The sequence below is a fragment of the Glossina fuscipes genome, unplaced genomic scaffold (assembly GCF_014805625.2).
Source record: "Glossina fuscipes isolate IAEA_lab_2018 unplaced genomic scaffold, Yale_Gfus_2 0, whole genome shotgun sequence".
NCBI classification, from domain to species: Eukaryota; Metazoa; Arthropoda; class Insecta; order Diptera; family Glossinidae; genus Glossina; species Glossina fuscipes.
Window position 1 is genome coordinate 16380410 of NW_023998414.1, and position 21430 is coordinate 16401839.

The 21430-nt window shown below is 35.7% G+C and overlaps 2 protein-coding genes across 2 annotated transcripts in view; both read right to left on the minus strand.

Moving 5' to 3' along the window:
* Positions 1-14936, minus strand: part of LOC119639979 (inositol-trisphosphate 3-kinase A-like) — a 44568-nt gene extending 29632 nt beyond the window's left edge. The window contains exon 1 of the mRNA XM_038037746.1: positions 14386-14936. Within this exon, the coding sequence (XP_037893674.1) occupies positions 14386-14676 (291 nt within the window). The 5' untranslated portion in view covers positions 14677-14936. The remainder of the gene's footprint in view (positions 1-14385) is intronic.
* A 1700-nt stretch (positions 14937-16636) lies between these two features.
* Positions 16637-21430, minus strand: part of LOC119639967 (hybrid signal transduction histidine kinase L-like) — a 66826-nt gene continuing 62032 nt past the window's right edge. The window contains exon 3 of the mRNA XM_038037728.1: positions 16637-16801. Within this exon, the coding sequence (XP_037893656.1) occupies positions 16784-16801 (18 nt within the window). The 3' untranslated portion in view covers positions 16637-16783. The remainder of the gene's footprint in view (positions 16802-21430) is intronic.

Consider the following 21430-nt stretch of genomic DNA (forward strand, 5'->3'; position numbering starts at 1 on the left):
ACATCAACTTCGCAAAGTACGAGCACGAATTTTCTATCGCTGATTAATTGATTTATAAGCAGACGTGATTGGTGTCGTAGAAATTTATTGTCCTCCCTTTCTATCCTAGTATCCCTTTTCTAATTCTTACCTCCTGTTCCCCTAGTTGGATAGGCGAGAAGAAATAATTTTTATGTAAAACGCCAGAATACGCCACAGAGCCTCTCTGGAAGAATGGGTGTGACACGAAGATTTTCTCATATCCTTGAATAATAGACTAGGAAGAACACAGCCTATCTGCAATAACGGGTGGGACACCAAGATTTCCTCATATCCTCGAACAATAGACAAGGAAGAGATAGGAAAAAGGATAGGCAGAGAAAGTGTGAATCACCTTGTCATTGTATCATCGACGTCATTAAGAATGTGTGGAAAAAAGAGATGGAATTCCAAGTATTATCTATCGCTAGCTATACATGGTTCCCCATCTTCCGCATAACTTGCGAATTCCGCGGCAAATGAACATCTGATATTTCGAGATAATGCACAAGACGGCGGAAGCGTACGCAATAAGTGACCGCTTGAAATGCGTACGACGTCAGGAAAAGCAATATTCAGTGAATAAATGCGAATATGGTAACATATTCCGCTTTCGTGCTGTTAGCGTTTCCAATGGGCTTCGTACTATAAAACCAAGCGTGATCGTGTTAAAAATGTAACCAATGTTGACCTTTTGCTCGCGATGGCTCTGTTGCGAGTTGCGAAGCACATTGGACGGCGCCTGCGATTAACGCAGATTCGTTGTTTGCGAAAAAAGTGGAAGAATAACGTGAAATAAAATCCGAATCGCGTCATCTTCAACGTCCGCGTTCTTCAAATATGACAACCAGCGGTTATTCCTATATGTTTGCAAACCTCAGAGGTATTGTACAGAGAAAAATATTTAAGTTAAATGATTTTGTAAACTAACTCGTATTTTGAAGATATCTTGACAAATCGTTCGACCAAGGAAGTCATCGGGCTTATTGTCTTGAAGTCTTGAACTAATTATGCTATTCTTGAACGGAACCATTTTGATGAATAAAATCGAATTTACCAAGGAAAACTTTGCATTTTCTCTTAATCCCTGGACTTACTGATCTACGCATTCATTTGTTTGATATAAACACAATTTTTGATAGGTACTTGTTAAGAAGCAACGGAACAAGAACACACGGTCAATGCGTACCCAAGTCTAACAAATAGTTAGCAGAGTGTGTCCGTGCGATCGCCTAAATCATCCAAAACGTAAACAGAATGAATCTGAAGGTAGTATACAAAAGCTTAAAAAGAGTCATTTAAAGGCGCAGGAGGCTAGTATATGCCTTCTAAACGGACGGAAAGGCTGAACGTGAGGACAAATAACTCCCGACTGGTACGGACTTTCCATACGCGCTCAATGAAAATGTAAAGGGAAGGACGGAAGCAAATGCGTTTGCATCGTTCAAAAGAATTCAATTTGAAGAATTTTTTCAAAATTCTACATTCGGTACATACGATATGAATGTTGTTTTGAATCACGTTTTTAGTGTTTATGGTGTATATAGAAATTTTAGTTAGTTAGTTAAGCTAATATCTTGAGGTTTTGTCGGATATTATATCAAGCTTATATCAAGTGATAAATTTGAATTTAATTTCTGAGAAAAAAAGAAAACAAAACAAATTAATGATTGCGTATATGTGTGGGGAGAGTCAGATGACTATTGTGGGTTTGCTAAAAAAATAACTACTGACGTAATTTCCGCGGCACTAAAATGCATACAGATGTGGCACAGAATTTTTTAAGCATTACACATACCTATAATCAATCCAGCACCACAGACAACTTATCTTCTTCATTCAATGTACGTGACGTAAGCTTGTAAGATTTGGCCCTTTGTCATGCATGAAATTGATCACTTAATAACCACTAATAATACCATGACAACGGAAATCTGTGCGCATGTGTCTGTGCGATATGTGCGATACATGTAGCCTCAGCAGCAGAACGTAACGTAACGTAACTTAACGTAACGAGACAAATGCCGTAATTTGATGTCATCTTTAAAATCAACCATACACAACCTAACTTTTGCCTTAAAATGATTTAGATAGAGTTTCTGTAGAGCGTTTGCAGGAACTGGGGTCTTAAAAACTTCCCTTTACGGCGAGCTCGAATATCTCAATTTACTTACTACAGACAATGTACGCACAACTTTACCACTGTTCTGATTCAACAGAATATTTTTAGTGAAAATCGCAAAAGTTTCAGCGAAGCATGTCTTCTTTTGTAGAGAGGGAGATCGCATTTTCAGAAAACTTATCTGAGCTTTCAATAGTTATAATATAGGCAATTTTCGCTGGCGTTTATGCATTCCAAAGAGGAATGAATGAAGCACATATACCTGAAATAACTTCTTAAGAGGAAACGTTCGAGCTAACGTTCGAGCATAGGTAGAATGAAGAGACAGCTGATCTAATAATCAGCTTTCCTACGCAAATATCTGTACGGTATACTTGGAATACAAAACTAAGTTGGAAGTAAGCGGAGAAGTAATCATCCGTTATAGGCTATTTGAACGCTTAATGGATGTGGGGACACCTTTAATCCACTTCAGAACACTGATCTCAGTTCTCGATTAAAGTGTGCAAACTTACTATGGAATTCTTAATGAGCAAAATATTGTCTAAGGAGAACCTTTTCAAAATCCTACATTCTAGTGGCATCACTTGTTGATAGCTGTCCAAGATGTAAAATATCATCCATTCGTATGGTTCTCTCACGCACGCACGACAGATATGTGGGTGTCGATGGAGTAGTAGCCGCAATACAGCGCTATAATTGACCGTCTGTTTGTTGCCTCGGCCCAAGCTACTGGAATATGACCTCGACGTCGACGTATTTTTAGCCATCGATTCCTCAAGTGCAGGGAATGCGGCGATATTTGGTTGAAGCTCTATTTGCAGATATACTTATTCCTGTGCAATTTTTTGTTCCCTCATTTAGACGGATAGGTCAGTTTTCTCGAAAGCTTGAAGAGACCCTTTAAAAGGTCAATTATTCAATCAAAGAGAGATTTTAAAAATATTTGCTCTAATTTTCCATATTTTAAAGGAGGATTTTTGATGATCGCAATCCGATGGAACCCTAGCTTTCATAGCTTGGCGAATTCTTCTTCTTCCTTATTCATTGCACTAATTAGCAACAAATTGAAAATATTTAAATTTGATATAAATTTAATTCATGCAAAAAATTTATTAAAATTTAAAAATAAAATTTAAATAAACTTGCAAAAATTTACACCAAAATATTAAATTTATTGTTTACTTTTGCAGCGACGTGTAAATTAATAAATCATGAATAATTATAATAATAGAAAATAATCCGAAAAAAATGCATATATATCTGTGAGGTTTATTAGCCTAGGGCTTCTCCATGTGAATGTGTGTGTGTGTGTATGAAAGAGTGCGACGCATGGGTAACACGTGACATTGAATCCCATACATCGGCAGTGAGTAAAACGTAATTTTCAAATTAAAACAACAATACATTTTATATAACAATAGTTAAAAAAAAAAAAAGAAATTAAAAAAATAATTATATACATATACATACATGCACGCAAAATTGCAAACAAAATCCGGAAATTTAATAATAATAAGAGAATAGAAACAATAAAACGAATTAATTTATCAGACCGTGAAAACGACAAAAGTAATCAGTAAGTAAGAATCACGCAAACCTAACCTAGACAAAAGCCCAAAATACAATGACAGAGATATTCATCTCAATGATGGAATCTTTCTTCTCTCTCTATCTCTCTCTCTCTCTCTCTCTCTCTCTCTCTCTCTCTCTCTCTCTCTCTCTCTCCCTCTCTCCCTCTCTCTCTCTCTCTCTCCCTCTCTCCCTCTCTCTCTCGCCTCCTACTGCTGCTACTCGCTGGCTTACATTACGATTACTTGTTATTATGATTTATTTACAATTTTTATGTTCGTGGCATCTTCAAGTTCGCTTAAAGCGTATCTAAGCCGATAAGGGACAATAGTAATATCAACGCACACCGCCAAGCACACCGACACGCACATGACAATGTCAGCGCTCAGAGTGAAATTTGTGAATAAAGCTGAATGCATCATTGTTTTTGTGTGTATTGTTGCTATTTGGCGAATTTATGTAAAGCGAGCGCGCGCGAAAAATTCTTCTACACAAACTCTAATTTCATTTCAATCAATTTTGCATTAATTTCAGCTATGTATGCACAATCGAATCTCTAAAAATGACCGCCTGACTATATATGCGTCGCTAAATCGAATTTTTATTTATACCCACCACAGCGCAATGACTATATTAAACCTATCAATAGATTGCAAGGCATGCTAATATGCGTACACATTGAATATTGAATAATAGAATCTTTTGAGATACATAGTATTTTTGAATTTCATTATCATCATATCGTTCAGTTTCATTCCTATTTTTCTTCTTCTTGCCAATAAAGTTCTGGGCATTCTTGACATGCAGCAAGCAAACGAATTTGCTTGTATGCAAAAAAAAAAAAAAAAAAGGAAAAAAAAACACGTGTATACGTAGCCAACGGAACAGATATGTAGATATTTGTCCCTCTATCTGCACGAACCCCGACCATAAACCTCAACTGTACTTTTTTCGAAACCATCAGTAAAAATATTGAAAAAAATTAACATCTGTTACCCTTCGGACAGCGACAACAAGAAAAACAATGCTTATGAAACTGTAAACATGAAAAATATTTAAACTTTCATTTGCAAATGTAAGAGAAAAACGTCGAGCCAGTCCAGTAATAGCAATTTCTTAAGAAACGCTTTTTAGATACAACATATTAAAAACTAGCACCCAACATCCTACCTGCACACAAATACACAAATGTTACATATAAACAGATAAACATAAACACCTACATGTACACGCATTCACACTACAGAAGGACACAAGTATAGAAAAAACAATTGCAGATAATGGTGACGATAATGGCAATACTGGCAATGTCGGCAATACGTAATCTATAATTCATAAATTTACAGTAACTGGTCACTTTTCTCCTTTCGATTGAAAATTTTCCCCTTTCCCAAATAAAAAATGTTAAAAATGCCTACAGAGAAAAACATAACGTAAAAGGAGAAGATTTGGGAAAACAATTTAATTATTTTTTCTTCACTTTGTTATAATCGATTATACATTTAAGACGACGATGTGAAAAGTGAGAGCGAAAACGCAACAATAGTTTCGAGCATTTTACCTATTTTTGAGTCTTATATTTGGTTTTCAAAAGAAAAAAAAAAAAAAAACATCCTAACACATGTCCTTATTAACTTTTGTGTGCGTTTTTATTGGATCTGCATTGCAAAGCCGTTGTTAAATTCTATGCTAATTAATAAATTCGGTCAAAGGCGAATTATTCTTTCTCTTTAATAACAAGTATTGGATTAAAGCTCTTTCTGCGTACTTGCACTACATGATGAAGCAAAGATTATAGAAGGTTTGATTATAAACTTTAAGCAAAGCTTAAAGCTTCGTTTTCTGTTTATCTTTAGTGTAGACACTTTATTACAGAGCTAATACAATTCACTTAATGAAAGAGTGATTTCTAAACTTAAATCCATTGTTGGTTTTTGCCATTGCTTAAAATGAGAACAGGGATGTTATATAAAATAAATTTTATATAAAAGAGAAAAAACAAAAACAAGTAAGAATACAGAATTTACCGACGGCTTCGCAATTAGCATAGCTTTCAACGTTGGTTCTGCAAATTAGCATAGAATTTAACGTTGGCTCTACAAATTAGCATAGAATTTAGCGTTGGTTCTGCAAATTAGCATTGAATTTACCGTTGGCTCTTTTATACCCATCAGCTTTATCCCTAAAACGACAAAAAAGAAGGAAAAGAACTACAGAGTGGGCGTGGCTGAATTTCTCTATCTTTAGAATAAATGTTAAAATTTATGTAGAAAGCAAAGATGTTGACAGTTTTTGTTGCACGTACAATTGTAGGCGTGTTCTTTGCAAGTCTTTTTGGCATATTCATGAGGAATCAATAGTTTTTTTTCCGTTACATTTAGAGTAACAAGGTACATTTTTAGATCCTCTTTATGAAAACTAAGACTTTATATAATCAAAAAGAGAATATGCCTGGTTAGTCATTACTGAAGAAAACCTGTTAAGAGAACATCATGTTGCACAAAAAAATCGAACGAACTAAATTACATAAGTCGACGTCTTGCAATCGCTTTCATGCAAGTCTTTTCCAAGCAGTCATCGTTCTTACGGCTAAAATTAATCATTTTTTAAATTTCATATAAAGGAGATGATGAGCTTAATAATGAATTGGCGACGAGGAACCACTATTTATGCCCTTTAGTGATTTGCACATAATTCCCATTAGTTTTTATAACAGTTGTCTGTCAGTTGGAGTGCAGAGAGTTGCAAAATTTTATTTGGCCACATCCTTGTGCCTTGCACTAAACATTAAACTAGTGGCAGCCATCAAACAAAAAAAGCGGTTATGGGACGTTTTCTTTAAAACTGTCCTGGCGAATCTATTTTCGGACCGTTTTGCCTTCTTCTCTTTCTCATGAGGGTAGTTCGTATAGCTTTCTTATTTAATATTCATGTCACTTTTATTGATATTCTTTTTTAATTATTTCATAACTTTTTTATAATAATGATTTCCTATCTCTTAGGTTTTAGAGGGAAAAAGGCGTATGTTCTTTAGTTCTACATTTTCACTTGTGGTGCAAGGGCGTATTAAGTTTGTGCGGGTTTATGCAACACCCAGAACTAGTTGAGGCAGACCCCACTTCTTATTACGCCGATTATTTCGGAATGTGTTTCTGTAAGTTTGTCTGTCCATCCCTCTGTCCTGTATTCAACTTACAAGGCGCGGTTTTTTAAGGTATATTAATGAAATTTGGTACACAGTAGTGTTTTAGCTCAAGGACTAACGCTAAAAGAGTCGAAATTGGCCCACCCCGTACTCCTATCATTTCCTACCACTACCCCAAGTCATTATAAAAAAAATTATTGTAATTTTTAAAACTTGACTTAGACACACAGGTGGACAGAGAAACAGGCGGACATGCTTGGGTGCATTCGAAATGTAAAACTGGGCGAAAATTTATATACTTCCTGGGGCTTGTGGAGTTTGTTTTTGCGCCTTAGGGTAGGTGTGGTCAATTTTTTTTATTTTTGGATAGACACCACAGCGTCGCCTGCGTTTAAATTTTTGTACATTTATCTACTTAAGGTTATGAGTAACGAAAAAAAAAACAATTTTCATACTTTTTGAAAAACAAAGGTGTTCTCAGGGAACATAGTACTGGAGGCGTGTCTTTTGACCGGTTTGGACTATGTTCAATACAAACCCGTGCATAAGAAGTTCCAATGTGTCTGCAAAATTTGAAGTGGATAGGTTCATTTTTGCTGTCAGGCGGATGTTTACAACAGACGGATAGGCGAAGACGCTTATATCGATTGAATAGAATGTGATGTTGATCAGGAATACGTATACTTTGTGGGGTCCCTGATGCGTCCTTCTGAGCGTTGCAAACGTAACAAAATGAATATATCTCTCATCCTTCGGTGGGATGGGTGTAAAAGGACTTTATATGCCAAAAAAGAGTCCAATTTTCGATATTTAGTAATGAAAATTTGCCGTTAGTAAATCAACCACAGTGAATTTTTATTAAATTGATTTATTGTTTAGGCCGCATCACATATAGGGACTCTCAGGCATAGCCTTCCAGGGCGACACAGCCTAATTTATGCTTTGTTGTGATGGAAGATGCAACTGGAAAATAATAAAATCTGCGACTAAGTAGTAAAATAAGTTTACCAAATTTAGACCACTTTGACCTTTCAACATTTTTGGGTATGAGGTCCTTCATGGAAACTATGCATTTACATAAACACACTGTACAATCTTTATTCTATTATTAACGAAGCGAAGTGATGTAGGGTATAGCGATCTTATTTATTTTAACTGAACTCAAAAATTCTTCTTCTTACTACTAAAAAAGTAATGTATTTCATTTGCCCATTGATAAGAGCAAAGAAGGCTAACAAATAAGCAAAGCTTCTTCGCCGATTTATCTCGTTCTTCAACTATTAGATGTGTGAAGAGGTGTTGGCCGATTTTTTTAGTAAAATTCAAGCAATCGAAAATCTAACTTCCCGTGCCATATGGAAGGACAACAAAAGAAAGCAGAACCTTCCTTCCTTCCTTCCTTCCGTCCGAGGGCAGGCCTCACGCATCGTACCGAAATGTTACAATGTCATAACATTTGGCCATATTGCGTCACATATTGCCCTTTTTTTGTCCCAATTGCATCAGTTGTTATTGATAGCGTGTCCTCACAATGGTTTGGAGCACAGCACAACGCACAAAAGTGAGACTGATTTCAAGATTACATATCGGCGCATATCCACTGTTCATTTTCTTCCCGAAGCTAGCGAGTTAACAGTGCCATTCTACGAACTGGCCAAGAGAAGTAGAGGTCCGCGGGTTCAAGTCTTAATTTCTGTACAGTTTGTTTTATTAAGCACTCAATCGGTACAAGTGTAACACTTAGCGATCGAACGCACACCCGCTAGATGGCGACGACGATCTCGATCCGCCTTCATATTAAAAAGAAAAGACGTTTTTTGCGAACGTTAAAGCTCTCTTGCTGCGTTGCTCTTGCTACAGATGGCAAAGTTACGTCATGTTGTCATGAAGTAAAGTCCTGTAAATGGTCTGTTCTCCTTAAGAACGTCACTTAATTTTATTTGTTGGGTTTGACATCGGCCGGCTGTAACAGTTCGCAATTGATGATTCCTTTCCAGTCCCACCAAAACCAGCCCCACAGCGGTTTCTTACACGACCTCTCGTAAAATGCTTTCTAATTGCTTCCATAGCTTACTGTATTTTCCTCCCAAGGTAACTGTAATCGTTTCACTACCCTCGGTTGCATTCTCTTCCAGCTTAAAGCAGAATAACGTGCAGTGACCTTTAATGCCTCCTGTTGACATCGATCTCTTTACACTTTCGCATACAGGCTGACCGACATCAAAATAAGATATTAAATGGTCCGATTCGAACCATTATCGATAGCGTTCGTCCTTATGACAAGGCACGTATAGATTGATTCAGAAAGCGGTTCTGATTAAATCGGCATAAAAAAAAAAAGATGAGTTTATCTCAAGTCATTTTCGGTACTGGGTGTTGCATACATCCGCACAAACTTATCATACCCTTATACCACAAGTGGTGCAGGATGTAAAAAAACCTTATAATAGAAAAGATAAAAAACACACACACACACACACACATTCGTACTTAGCCGATAATCTGTGGAAAAACATTTAAAAGCTCTTACAAGCCTGTTTATGCCGGATAACAATAGAAACGCTGGCAACATTGTACAACAATTAAGATAACACAGGTCGTGCAGACGGAACGCCAACGGGTAGGAGAATAAATATGACTCGCTTTAAAACGAATGTGAAATACCTCGCTCGTCACCTGCTCCACCATTAGTTAAGTAAAGTAACAAATATCACACACATGTACGTGTGCTGCTTGAAGCAATGAATAAATGGAGAAATGAATTTTGTCCTCGTAAGGCCTGGCCGTCTTCTTAGATAACCAAATTTAACTATATATTATGTTTCACTTGTCTAAAGTCTTATAGGATTTTTTGGCTTCTGTTTTTCCCATATGTAGCCTTTGAGGCTTGTAGGCGGTTGTAGATAAATGTCGCAGAAGATATTTGCAAAATTTTCTTTGTAAAGTTTCCTTATGACTTTTCGGACCAATAACAATAATATTGCTTAAGAGAAAAATGGTTTCTTTATCCCGCCGCCGAGAAAGTGAAGAGAACAGCGAGACAGAAAGGTAGAAAAAGAGAGATAGTGAAAATGAAAGACTTGCTAATTATATAATTATGACAATTGCATCTGTCATAATTCATTAAGATATTAAATGACACATGAAAGCGTTAGATAAATTATCTATACAAGCACTTGCATATACATATGTATGCGCTAAAAGGCCTTTTACGCATACTTTTATATACTCATTCAAACACTTATCTACTTATAGTCATGGTATTAAAACACTTGTCAATTATTGAGTATGCGGGCCAGCGAAAAAACACGTTACGGTTGTCCTTTTCTTCTTATCGAACGCTAATTACTGTCTACCATCAAGTGTTATATGTTATATACGTATATGCGTATGTTCGCATACGCCTGTATGCCTTTATATCTCCGTGCCTGTATAAGTTTATATAAAGACTAATTACCACTAAACAAAAACCAACTAAATAAAGACTTTCTGCGCCTTATAAAGCATACTTTTTACCAGCAAAAATTGCATTTAAATTATAAAGACACATGTGTCGAGGAGTAAGTGTTGAGACGAGATAAACCTCACCTTAGCCGTTAAGTGTAATACAGGTGTGCTTGATGCTTTCCTGCTTTCTGCAACAACTTGAATTAATATCTTTCGTCTTATTATCATTTGTTTCATTATTTCGAAATGTTGACGATGAATTTTGATGCTCAGCGTAAGGTGAGAACTTTTTATATGAAAATATTTCAAAAGCTGTGATGATTTCGAGGTATTGAAGCCTCGTATATTCGGAAAATCTGGTTGATTTCCATGATTTCCATTTTCATGAAGCGAGCTGCAAAGGATCAAGCCAGGGAATCGTTTGTGCTGATTAAGGAAAACATTGACATAATAAGAAAATTGGTATGAGCTTGAGCGAAAAGAGGCAAAGACAAGGAGAGATCAAATATTTTTTTTTTTGGGATAATACTGCACAACGTGATGCGACGAAAGCAACCATGCGAAAAAAATTCAATCATAAATTCTCAGCCACATTGCAGTTGACCTCCAAGATAATAGAGTAGCGTTGCGGAAAGCAACGGACGGGGGTAGAGCGTTAAAGAATTCTAAAACCGATGAGCAACAAATTCTCGCAATTGGAAGATAACTTCGCATCCAGCGAAACCGAAGCATGCTCGATGTTTACATAAACACAGGGTTACGAGGTTTAAAAAGAAAAGAAAGAGAGAAAACCGTTACAAACTCACGAAGAGCTAGCCTGCTGTGCTCTCTTCTACGTGGGCAGTGGCGTAGAGAAAGCCACAAGCAGATCAAATACAGGCTGAGCGACAAGTGGAGGATCGAATGGTTTTCTTCTCATGAACGCTTCTTTTTTTTTGTTTTGAAGCAATGCGTGACAGTAACTTGACTTTGTCAATACACAGTAACCATAACGTTTATCCATATCATTTTGCTACACTCGACTACCGTCTCTAGAAGTTTCGAAAGGCATCAAAATTTTGCTAGCAAATCGTTTAATAAATCATTCCATTCAACCCTGTACTCATAACAAAAGCGATTCAGTATTTTCAAGCGATTTTTGAGATATTTTAAGGAAATTTCACCCACTGGCCCACAGCTGAGCTTCATTGAATATGAATTGGATCGAATCAATTTTACGACCACTAACCATATGATGCCTTAAAATTCAAAATTTTTGAAATTTCTCCATAAAAATCACTGAGTAAAAAATTGATGTGAAAATCATGGATAGGCAGGAGCAATTTAACGGATACTGTCCGAGGTAGTGATTTGTACGTAAAAGTTAACTGCACCAAATTTTGGGTCCCGTAAGCCTATTATCTGGACTCCATTCCATGTGAAGCTCGTTGTGAAAAGCAAACCTTCACATTGCGACAAAAAGTAATTTTTGGTGTTTTATGATAAAAATGAGAAATATGTTTAAGTGATATCGTCGATTATAAAATTGAGTTCGCTAAATTTGAAGCAGATCAGTTCGTGTTTTGATAAGCTTAAGAAATGGGATACAATGCCTTATATAAAGCGTAGCAGTAGGTAGGAGGGTATTTCATAGTCAGGCTAAGCAACTTTCTTTTCTTCTTTCTTTTTTTGCTTTAATTTTCGCCACAATTGATGGGCAAAGGGCTCAACATATCATTTTCATGTGAAGACGTACTTCCCATGAAAACCCGCCTATGAGAAATTGCCACAGAACATCACGTGGTGTAATTCAAATTTATATAAGCCCTTGCTTTATATAATAACCCCTATAGATGGTGGGGTCTAAAAAAAATAGACCCATATGATCCAATTTCCGCTCCGGTTAGTTTATTTTGCCAAATTGTTACTATGGGCCAATATCAGAATACATTAATAATTAGAGGTTTTTGGCACATAGGTCTTGTATTCGTTAAGCATCCTAACGTTGGTGATGTTATCCCAAAAATGGAACTACGTCGTCCAAATTCGGCAAGGTTGACCTCTATGTCAATTTGTTATTATGAAGCAATTGTCACCATAAACTAACTCTATTTACGGAAAGATTCAATTTTCGTTGGAACGTGTGTGCGGAGGTTGAAAAGATTACCCCACCTGTTCCAAGTTTTTCCGGTCCGAAATTCTATCAATTAGCGATGTTTAGCGATGATTAGCTATGTTAAGCTCTTCTGAGTGTTACATACGCCCGCACACGTTTAATATACCTTTATATTACCAATGGCGTAGGGAATAAAAGTGATAGAAATTAATTCAATTGCCGAATACGTATGTGTGTTATATGAAAGAGGAAAAAAGACGAAATTATCTTTTGGGCCGACTTAACAACTTATTTATACCGCTTTTTTTCTTTTCTTTTCTAAATAAAATACAACAACAAAAACAACATTGCAACACAGAAATACTTAATAAACGCAATTTCATCTGTGGTGTGAGTAAAGGTGTTACTGATGGAAGTCGGCATGCAAGTGTTTGAGTGCGCACAAGTGTATTTAGTTTAGCATATGCATACGTATGGTTATGTATATATGTATGCATACGTAATGCATACGTATATATGCTTGTATGATAATAATGCATAAATTGATAACGATTTGGGCAAATGTTAAACCAATGAATTCACCAATGGTTGGTTAAAGTGAAAAAACTGTATGGTGCCAAATTTTATTTGACTGCCGTCAACACAGGCAAACGGCCGGACGGACGGGATACGAAATGAAAATGTTTAAATTTTTGTGTAAAAACCGTAAATGCAAAAAAAAAAATAAAAATAAAAAAAAAATAAAAATGGTAAGTAAATAAATAAAAAACGAAAAACGAAAAAGTAACAAACAATTTACGATTTATTAAGAGCAGCCAGCCACCAAGGAAACGACAGGAATCTGTTCAAGCTGTAGGTGGTCATTTGAATATTTTCTATGTATGCGCTCAAATATATGTAAATTTCCCATGCGCACACTCAGAAGTCAGTTAGGTAACGAAATGCCTATAACTTCTGCTTAGTATGATCAATAAATTTATGCTGCTGCTGCGGTTATATGATTCGTTCGTGGTTAGTGGTCATGGTGAGAGTTATTTGCTATTGCTGTTTACTGCTGGTGGGAATTTAAGCAATTATCTATCTATAAGAGCACTTTTTCTCTTCCCATTTATTCTAAAACGTTTTAAGGAAATAAAAATATTTGATATTTTTTTTTTTTTTTGTTTTTTTGTTTTTTTTTTTTTAAATATTTTTTACAATCTTACGAAGGAGTGACTAATGTTGTTAATGGTCGCTGTAAAGGAAAAGTCAAATTTAACATTTTCTTTAACATGTAAATCCACCCACTTCGTTTTCACTCTACTCGTTTTCAAAGTATATATCAAAAGGCAAGACAACGATGACAATAACAACCTAACATAAGAAAAAAAAAAAAAAAAAAAAAAAAAAAAAATTAAAAAGAGAAAAATATGTTAACTACCCACACTAAACATAACCTCAACTAAGCAATAAATCATAGTATTTGCTTAGCCATAGTCTAAATGCCTCCACATATTCTTTACTAAAGAGGCTAACCATTTATAAATGTCTTTACTCTCCTCTCTCTACTATCCCTCTCTTTCTTTATCTCTGTATATTTATCTCTCCTTCTCTTCTCTTTGATTTTAATTTTAAATTTTTGTTTTCTTTTTTTTTTTTTTATATTTATTTATTTTTTTTTTTAAAGGTGTTCGTATGATTAATGATCACCCACTGTGTTAGTTAGTAGAGTGTCAGAAATTTTAACAACTGAACACCAGCAACACCAGCAGCACCAGCTGCTGCCAGTTTTTCAAGGAAAGGCCAAATTGTAAACAACAACAATAACATAACTAATTAGTAAGTAATTAACAAGATGTCTGTTACTCTGTTGCTCCGTTACTTGATCGTTTGCTCTGTCTTTCAATTTTTATTTATATATAAACATACATTCAGAAATATATATATATATATATATATATATATATATATATATAAATATATATGCGTCTGTGCGAGCGAGCTTACCTTTATCCTGGCCGCCTCACTGCTAATCACATATAAGTCGACAATGCCCAGCAGGCAGTCATCACAGCGGCAGACATCATCGCCCAATACTATTGACCCCAATGACCCAATGCTGCTGGTCGAATCCAAAGAATCCGTACGCCTCAAACGACTGCCACCACTTGGGCCAGGCAACTCGTGAGCTGATGCCGATGCTGACGCTGCTGCGGCCGCGGCAGCTGCCTCTATTTTACGCGCCAATAGTTGTTCCATTAAAGTTCGCGGCCGCGATGATGAAGGAAATAGAGCCATAATTTATTATGGTTGTTCGTTTCGTTGCTAAAGCTTTTTTATAATAAGCAATTTATTTTCTTTTCATACACACATACACACACCAACAGACGCAACTTTCAGCGCTGTTTGTTTTTTTTCGTTTTCGTTTTCCTTTTCCTTCTCTCTTCTTCGTCACTTTTTAAATACGTTTGCGCCTTAAGTCTTTCGCTCGTATTTTTTAAAAGTTAATCTGAACTTTTCCTCTTTTATTCAATTTAATGTCAAAATGAAAAACAATTTTTCTCTCTTCTGACATGAACAGTTTATGTTTACTTTTTTTTTTTACTTACGACGACGGGCACACAGACGGGCAGACAGGCTAATGTATAAGCTCATTAACAAATGGGTAGACTAAGGATCGTAAAGACTAATCGTGAAATGTGATCAAATGGTGAAATAGACTAACAGCCAAAAATACTAACGAGTAGATACACATCAATACATCGAAGAAGAAACGAAAGAAAAAATAGCGGTACACGCTTAGGAGCGGATGAGTAAATAAACAATAAGGACAGACGGATGATGAAGCGGAAAGAACCTACAAAGGACAAAGACTGCGAACTGATAATTAGATAAAAGCACTTACGGCCTTACGAATAAGCAGATAGAGAAAACGGACGAATGACCGCACATTTTAAAGCAGGAGTGGGGAGGAGCGGAGAGACGACGCAGTGATTAACGGACGGTCAGACAAATCAGAACGACAGAACAAAAACCAAGGTAAGAGAAATAGGAATTAGCGAGCGAAGGGTAGATCCCCCATTTTGATCCGCCTTTCATAAACTCAGGACGTAACTGTTAAGCGGGTACCTCATCCTAGGATTGTAGTCGACAATATTTAGATTGCGGAAGGTGCTTCACTTTACTCGACGTGTTATAAGTGGAATGAGAAAATTACAAGATTTGTGTGTGTGCGTTTGTGCATGTATTCGAAACGAAAGCGAATGTGAAATTTTTCATACTTGTTTGTCGCCGAGTTAAATATAAGCATTATCTGTTCGGGAAGGATAATGTAAAATATTACAAAAAAAGCGTACAAACGAGGAGCACAGCTGGATCGGTCAGTACTGACTACACGATCAGGTAAAAAAAAGTAATGCACGTGAGGCATTGAAGAGTACAAGCGACATTTTAATAAAAGGTTTTCGGAGAAAAAATAAATGAAAACCCTACAATAAGGAGAGCTACCATTGAGTACCCTACACTGCCGGTTTTATTACAATCTACCAAATGTGACAAATGGTCGAACGGGATAGAAAAGCAATCACGTAACTGCCAGTTAAATTTCACCTTTATTTTCAGGCGTTTTTTGCTGAACAGAGAGAGAGTTAAATTTTTCACACGCGATTATTTTCTAGATCTCTTTGCAGCGCAGCGATCTAGAAAAATGTATTTTATAACGTTCGAATCACTTTGCTTAATCAAGTTTAATCATACAATACCAAAAGTTAAATTTTATTTATCAATAAGAGCTTTTTTCTTGGAAGTACGGGGAAAAGATTTCGAAAAATAGTGCTATCCCCAACGAATGAAGCCCCTATTCCCTTGGCATATATATATGAAAACTATTTCTTAAATATTCTTAAAGAAAGTTTGAGATTTTTTTTTTATACAACACGTTTTTGAAAATACGATTTTATAGGAAGAGGCAACTAAGGCGACTAAATTTCGGTGAGTTTCATGTGTGAGCCAAAGCCTGTCGCAGTGCAACAAATTCCATCGAAATATTTCAAAACTTTCAAGCTGCAGGCGAAAGGTGAAAGTATCATACATGGACACGCATTCTACGGCCAGTCTGATTACTGTATGCCGTGAAAGATGTGTCAACCGTTATTCGTTCAGGTTTTTGCAGACATTCGTATAAACTTCATATACCATAGGTGTATTGTTGTGTGATATTGTAGTGTAGGATATAAATGTATTGAAATGTTTTCTTTATATGCATGAACTTGTATCTAACAGTTCACGTCGTCCGCAAAAAATTGTACGACTCGCTTGATTTTCAAGTAAACAGTATTCAGTTCAAAGTAAATAAATAGTTTCGTCGTCGGCCTTAGTTTAAAAACAAACAAAAGAGGAAGAACAGTTAAATCGGAACACATACCTGAAATGAAACGAAAAGAAGAAAACAATTAGTTACAACAAAACTCAATATTCAAGACGTTATGTTATGAGTCGTAACTATTTGGTGAGATAACTGGTCTGTAGCAAGGCATCTATTAAAATACCATTGCTTGGTAATGACAAATAATTAAAGACGCGAAGAACTGAAAAATTTTTTTTTCTTTTACACCCTACATCACTTGTGAAACAGGATATATTAAGTTTTTGCGTGGGTATATTAAGTTGTACAACCCAAAAGGGCTTAAGATAGATCCACCTTTCATTATACCGATTGGCTGCGTGTAACTCTCTGAATCGTTCTAAGCTTTTCTGTCCGTCTCTTCTTCTAATGTCTGTCCACATATATTGTTGTGTTCAGCCTGCAGTTCGTAAATCACACAAACGAACGTAGCTGGGTCTATCTCGGCTGGTGTTGGGCACAAAAATAAAATAATTGCACCAAAGAGGTAAAATTTATCGCAAGTATCTCGATTAGTTCGATTCGCTTCTTTTTTTTCTTTTCCCATCCAATATGGATATATTCAGAAAAAGAAGAAGAAGAATAGATTCATCAAGATAAAGCCCACCAATGGCTACTACTTTTATCCCAGTCCACAAACAGTTTTCGATTGCCATCTCGAAATTTTGTCTCCTCCTTTAAGGTTAGTCGCGAAAGAAGCTGTGTTCGGATATTGGAACACCGAATCGAAACAGCGTTCATCCTTGGGTTAAAATATGATGATGTTCGTAATTTCCATAAGAATACATGGACAGACGGACGGGCAGATAATATGAGATGGTCAATCCGAACTCCTTCTGGACGTTACTAATACCCGTACTAGCTTAATATATCCTTGTACCAAATGTGATGTAGGGTACAAATACTTGGCAAAATTCGGTCGACATACATACGCATAAAACTTAAGCAAATTCTTGCCTTGCTCCAGTCTCATTGAGATTAAGAGACTAAACAATTTACACATACTCACGCCAAACAGAAGTTAGCTTAGAATATATAGAATGGAATGTATACCATACGTACATTCATACATACATACATACATACATAGACAGCTATTCGTTTTTCGAACGCTCTTCTCTCTCTTTCTCAAGATTTAATATGTTTTTTTTTAATCATTTATTATTCTATAAATTTCTGTACGCGGGAATTTTTTTTTCTTTTCGCTTGAATTGTTTAGATTTATCGTCGTTGCAATCTGTGCTCCTTTAATTGATTATAACGGTATATACCGTGACTTATGTTCTTTTTGTTGTTATCATTATTATTATTATACATTAGTTACGCGCTTCATTGATTGTCAGTTTGCTAGGCAGTTAGTTAAGCAGTCAGTCAATCATAAATCATTTATGGTTACAACAAAATGGTTCATAAATGTTCATTACATATTCGACTAATGATACTGTCGCCGATGTTAAGAAAAAAAAACAAAAAAAAAAAAACTAGTAAGAAAACTATATTTTGTCGTGACCGAATCTTCTATACTCATCCCCGACTAAAAAAAAGCAGAATAACTAAATAGAAAGAGGCAAAAAACACGGATAGCGAAGATGTTCGCAGTTTTTGTTATTTAGGCGTGTGGGTGTTGTAGGCGTGTCATTTGTAAATTTGTAAGCAATATCTTGATGTTGACAAGCCACAGATGGGCAGATGGCCGACGGACAGACGGAATTTTCTAAGGTCGATTCAGATTTTGACGCTAACCAAGAATACATATACTTTATGGAGTATCTGAAACTTCCTTCTGCACGTTGCAAACCTTCTGACAAAATTAATATATCTCCAGGCTCCGGTGTTGGGTGTAAAAACAAAATTGTGTATAAAATTTATAAATATATCGGTTAGTAGCTATTATTGCGTCCAACTAAAAGAGACATATTTCATCTAAATTATAAAAGTAATGTGCTATGTAAGCATTCTGCCATTCCACTATAATTAAGAAAACTAAGCATCACCCTCTACCTACGCATTTTCTAATAAAAAGAAAATACCTTAAGTTCATTGATTTAAAAATTCTCGAACGCATGGTATCCACAAGTTTATACCATTCGACTATCTTAGGTCTACAAATAAGTTCCCGATAATTTTTAATAAAATTCAAATTTATTAAAAATGTACTTGTTATCATCACTTGTTAATCATCATTACTTTTATCTATGGCTTGTACACTTTGCCTTTTACCCGGTAACTTGCGCGTGCTCTCACGATAGGAAACTCGCCAATCCGCGGTGAAATAGTCGTCGGCTTATTGTCGCACATATTTAACTTTGCAGAAGCGCTGATCTACCAAGAATTTTCGAAGAAAAACATACAATGCCACAAATGCTCCTTCCTGACATTCATCCCTTTTCGCTTTGATACACACTTATGAGCAACTGAAACATAAATCTTCTAAGCATCAAAGTCAAAATTGCACATACACACATTGAAGCGCAACAAATCGATTTTTATAAAACGACAAATTTCAATCCAAGGAACTCATTTATGGATCCAGTATATGCAACGAGCGCACGAAGAGAATGTCATTACTATTCTATGGTAATTTCATTTATAGAAAACCTCTTAACTGCTTCGGTCTATATTTGAGCTGGAAGTCTAACTGTAATAAAAAAGAAAGGTCTGCGCGATTTAGGTGATCGTTAAAACTTGTTACGATTATTTTATTAAGAAGCAGTATACAATAAACTTAAGAGGTTTGCGCTATAAGCTCTTAAATTTTGAAATAAAAGAAATCAATTATCAACGATCAGTTAGTTACCTTTGCTAACTGTTTTGCCGATTTAAACCGATTTATACAATTTTCTTCTTTTGATCAATTTTTTTAATTTTTATAGACCAGATTTTATATTTCTGTAAGCATTAGCTTAATAGTTCGACAGGTGGAGGGATATACAGACGGAGACTACAAATTTGCCAACTCAGACTCAACAAAAAATTGTATCCGATTACAAGCAAATTGCTGAGTGCAATGTTTTGTCTTGAAGCTTTCGCAAATTTTTCGCGAACTCACGAGACAATTTATACGATTCGACTTAGCGAGAAAGAAAATAGTTTCAAAGTGGTGACCTTGAATTAGTAATACTCCATCTATTCATTTGCTTACAATAACAACATGACATAAATAGTGGCAAAGTTAATTTTCGTTTATCGTGGATTTTTTGATTTTAACTTACAAAAAAAAAAAAAAAAGTGCAAAAGGATCAATTTAAGATCACCTGTGGGAATACGATTCTGAGGCGTTTGACAATTGCAAGAAACGAAAACGAGAAACTAAGGAACCTTCTACACAATAATCATCTACATGTCACAAACATTTCGCACACTTAGTATACCCTAAAAATGAAAAAAACTAAAGCAACAAAAACAAGAAAACAAAAAATAAACAAAAAAAAATAAATAAATAATTAACTAACTCGACTGACTTTTACAACAAGACAAATGCCACATTTTCTTTAATGTTTTTTTTTTTTTTTTTTTTTTTTTTTTTTTTTTTTTTTTGTTATTGCCTCACGAGGACGTGAAGCAATAAAACGAGCGTTTTTTTCCTTCAAACGTTTTAATTAATTTTGCTTAGAAATTACTAAAAACAACAGTAATAAAAAAAACAAAAAAAGATCCATTTCCAATTATAGAAAGACGTTTACAACCATAACATCAGGTGGCGTGCGAAAGAGTTAACTATAGCCGCCATACTATTAACAATTTAATTAATTACGATTTATAAATAGTTCGACTTTAGGAGGAGGGAAGGACGTGAGTGAGAAAACTGATGAAAATTTTTAAAATTTTTCCAATTCAATGACCAATAAATTAAGATATTAGAAAAATGTAGGAGAAAAAATGTATTTTTTTAATTTTTTCTCTTTTTTCATCTTTCGATTGTGCCTTCAATTAATTTCAGTTATTTTACAGTGCCTTATATAAGGCTGTCCATTTTGTAGTTCCGAATGTAAGTGTAAATGAAGCACACTTCTGCTGGACATTTGGATCAAATTTTTTTGATGATTCGCCATCACTTCCGAAGAACAGCATAATTCAAATGTCCTCCACATGACGTCTCAGGTGGGTTTCGATGACTAGGATCCACATCGCCACCAAACCAACACAAATTCCACACTATACAGTGGCTTTTTGGGTATTCAACGGTTGTTCAACCTTCACTTGCGGATCTCCACTGCACCAGTCCCCCCCCTGACAGTTTTGCTTGTTGAGATTTCCATTGTCGCGCGAAGAAACAAAGAAACCATGCGTCAAGTCGTGATCCAAACGGAGTTGTTCGAGTAATCGCCAACGCATTGCGTGCTCAGCCAATTTCAATTACTTCTTATGTTAATTGAATTTTGTCAGGTTGGAGACGCAATTCTTTGCCAAATGCTGTACGAGCCGTGTAATAGGCAAATTTAGATCCTCTTCGATACTTTCACTAACACTTTCGGTCGCGCATACAGTTCATCGCTGCGTGACCCTTAACCAATTTGTTCCAAATACGGTGTCTTGAAATTTCTTTCATACTCTTGCCTAAAGTGCGCTCAGACGGACGGCCCGTAAAGGTCAAAACCCAGTAAGCTTTCACTATTTTCACAGTTTTAGCGAATTTGCTAAACGATCCAC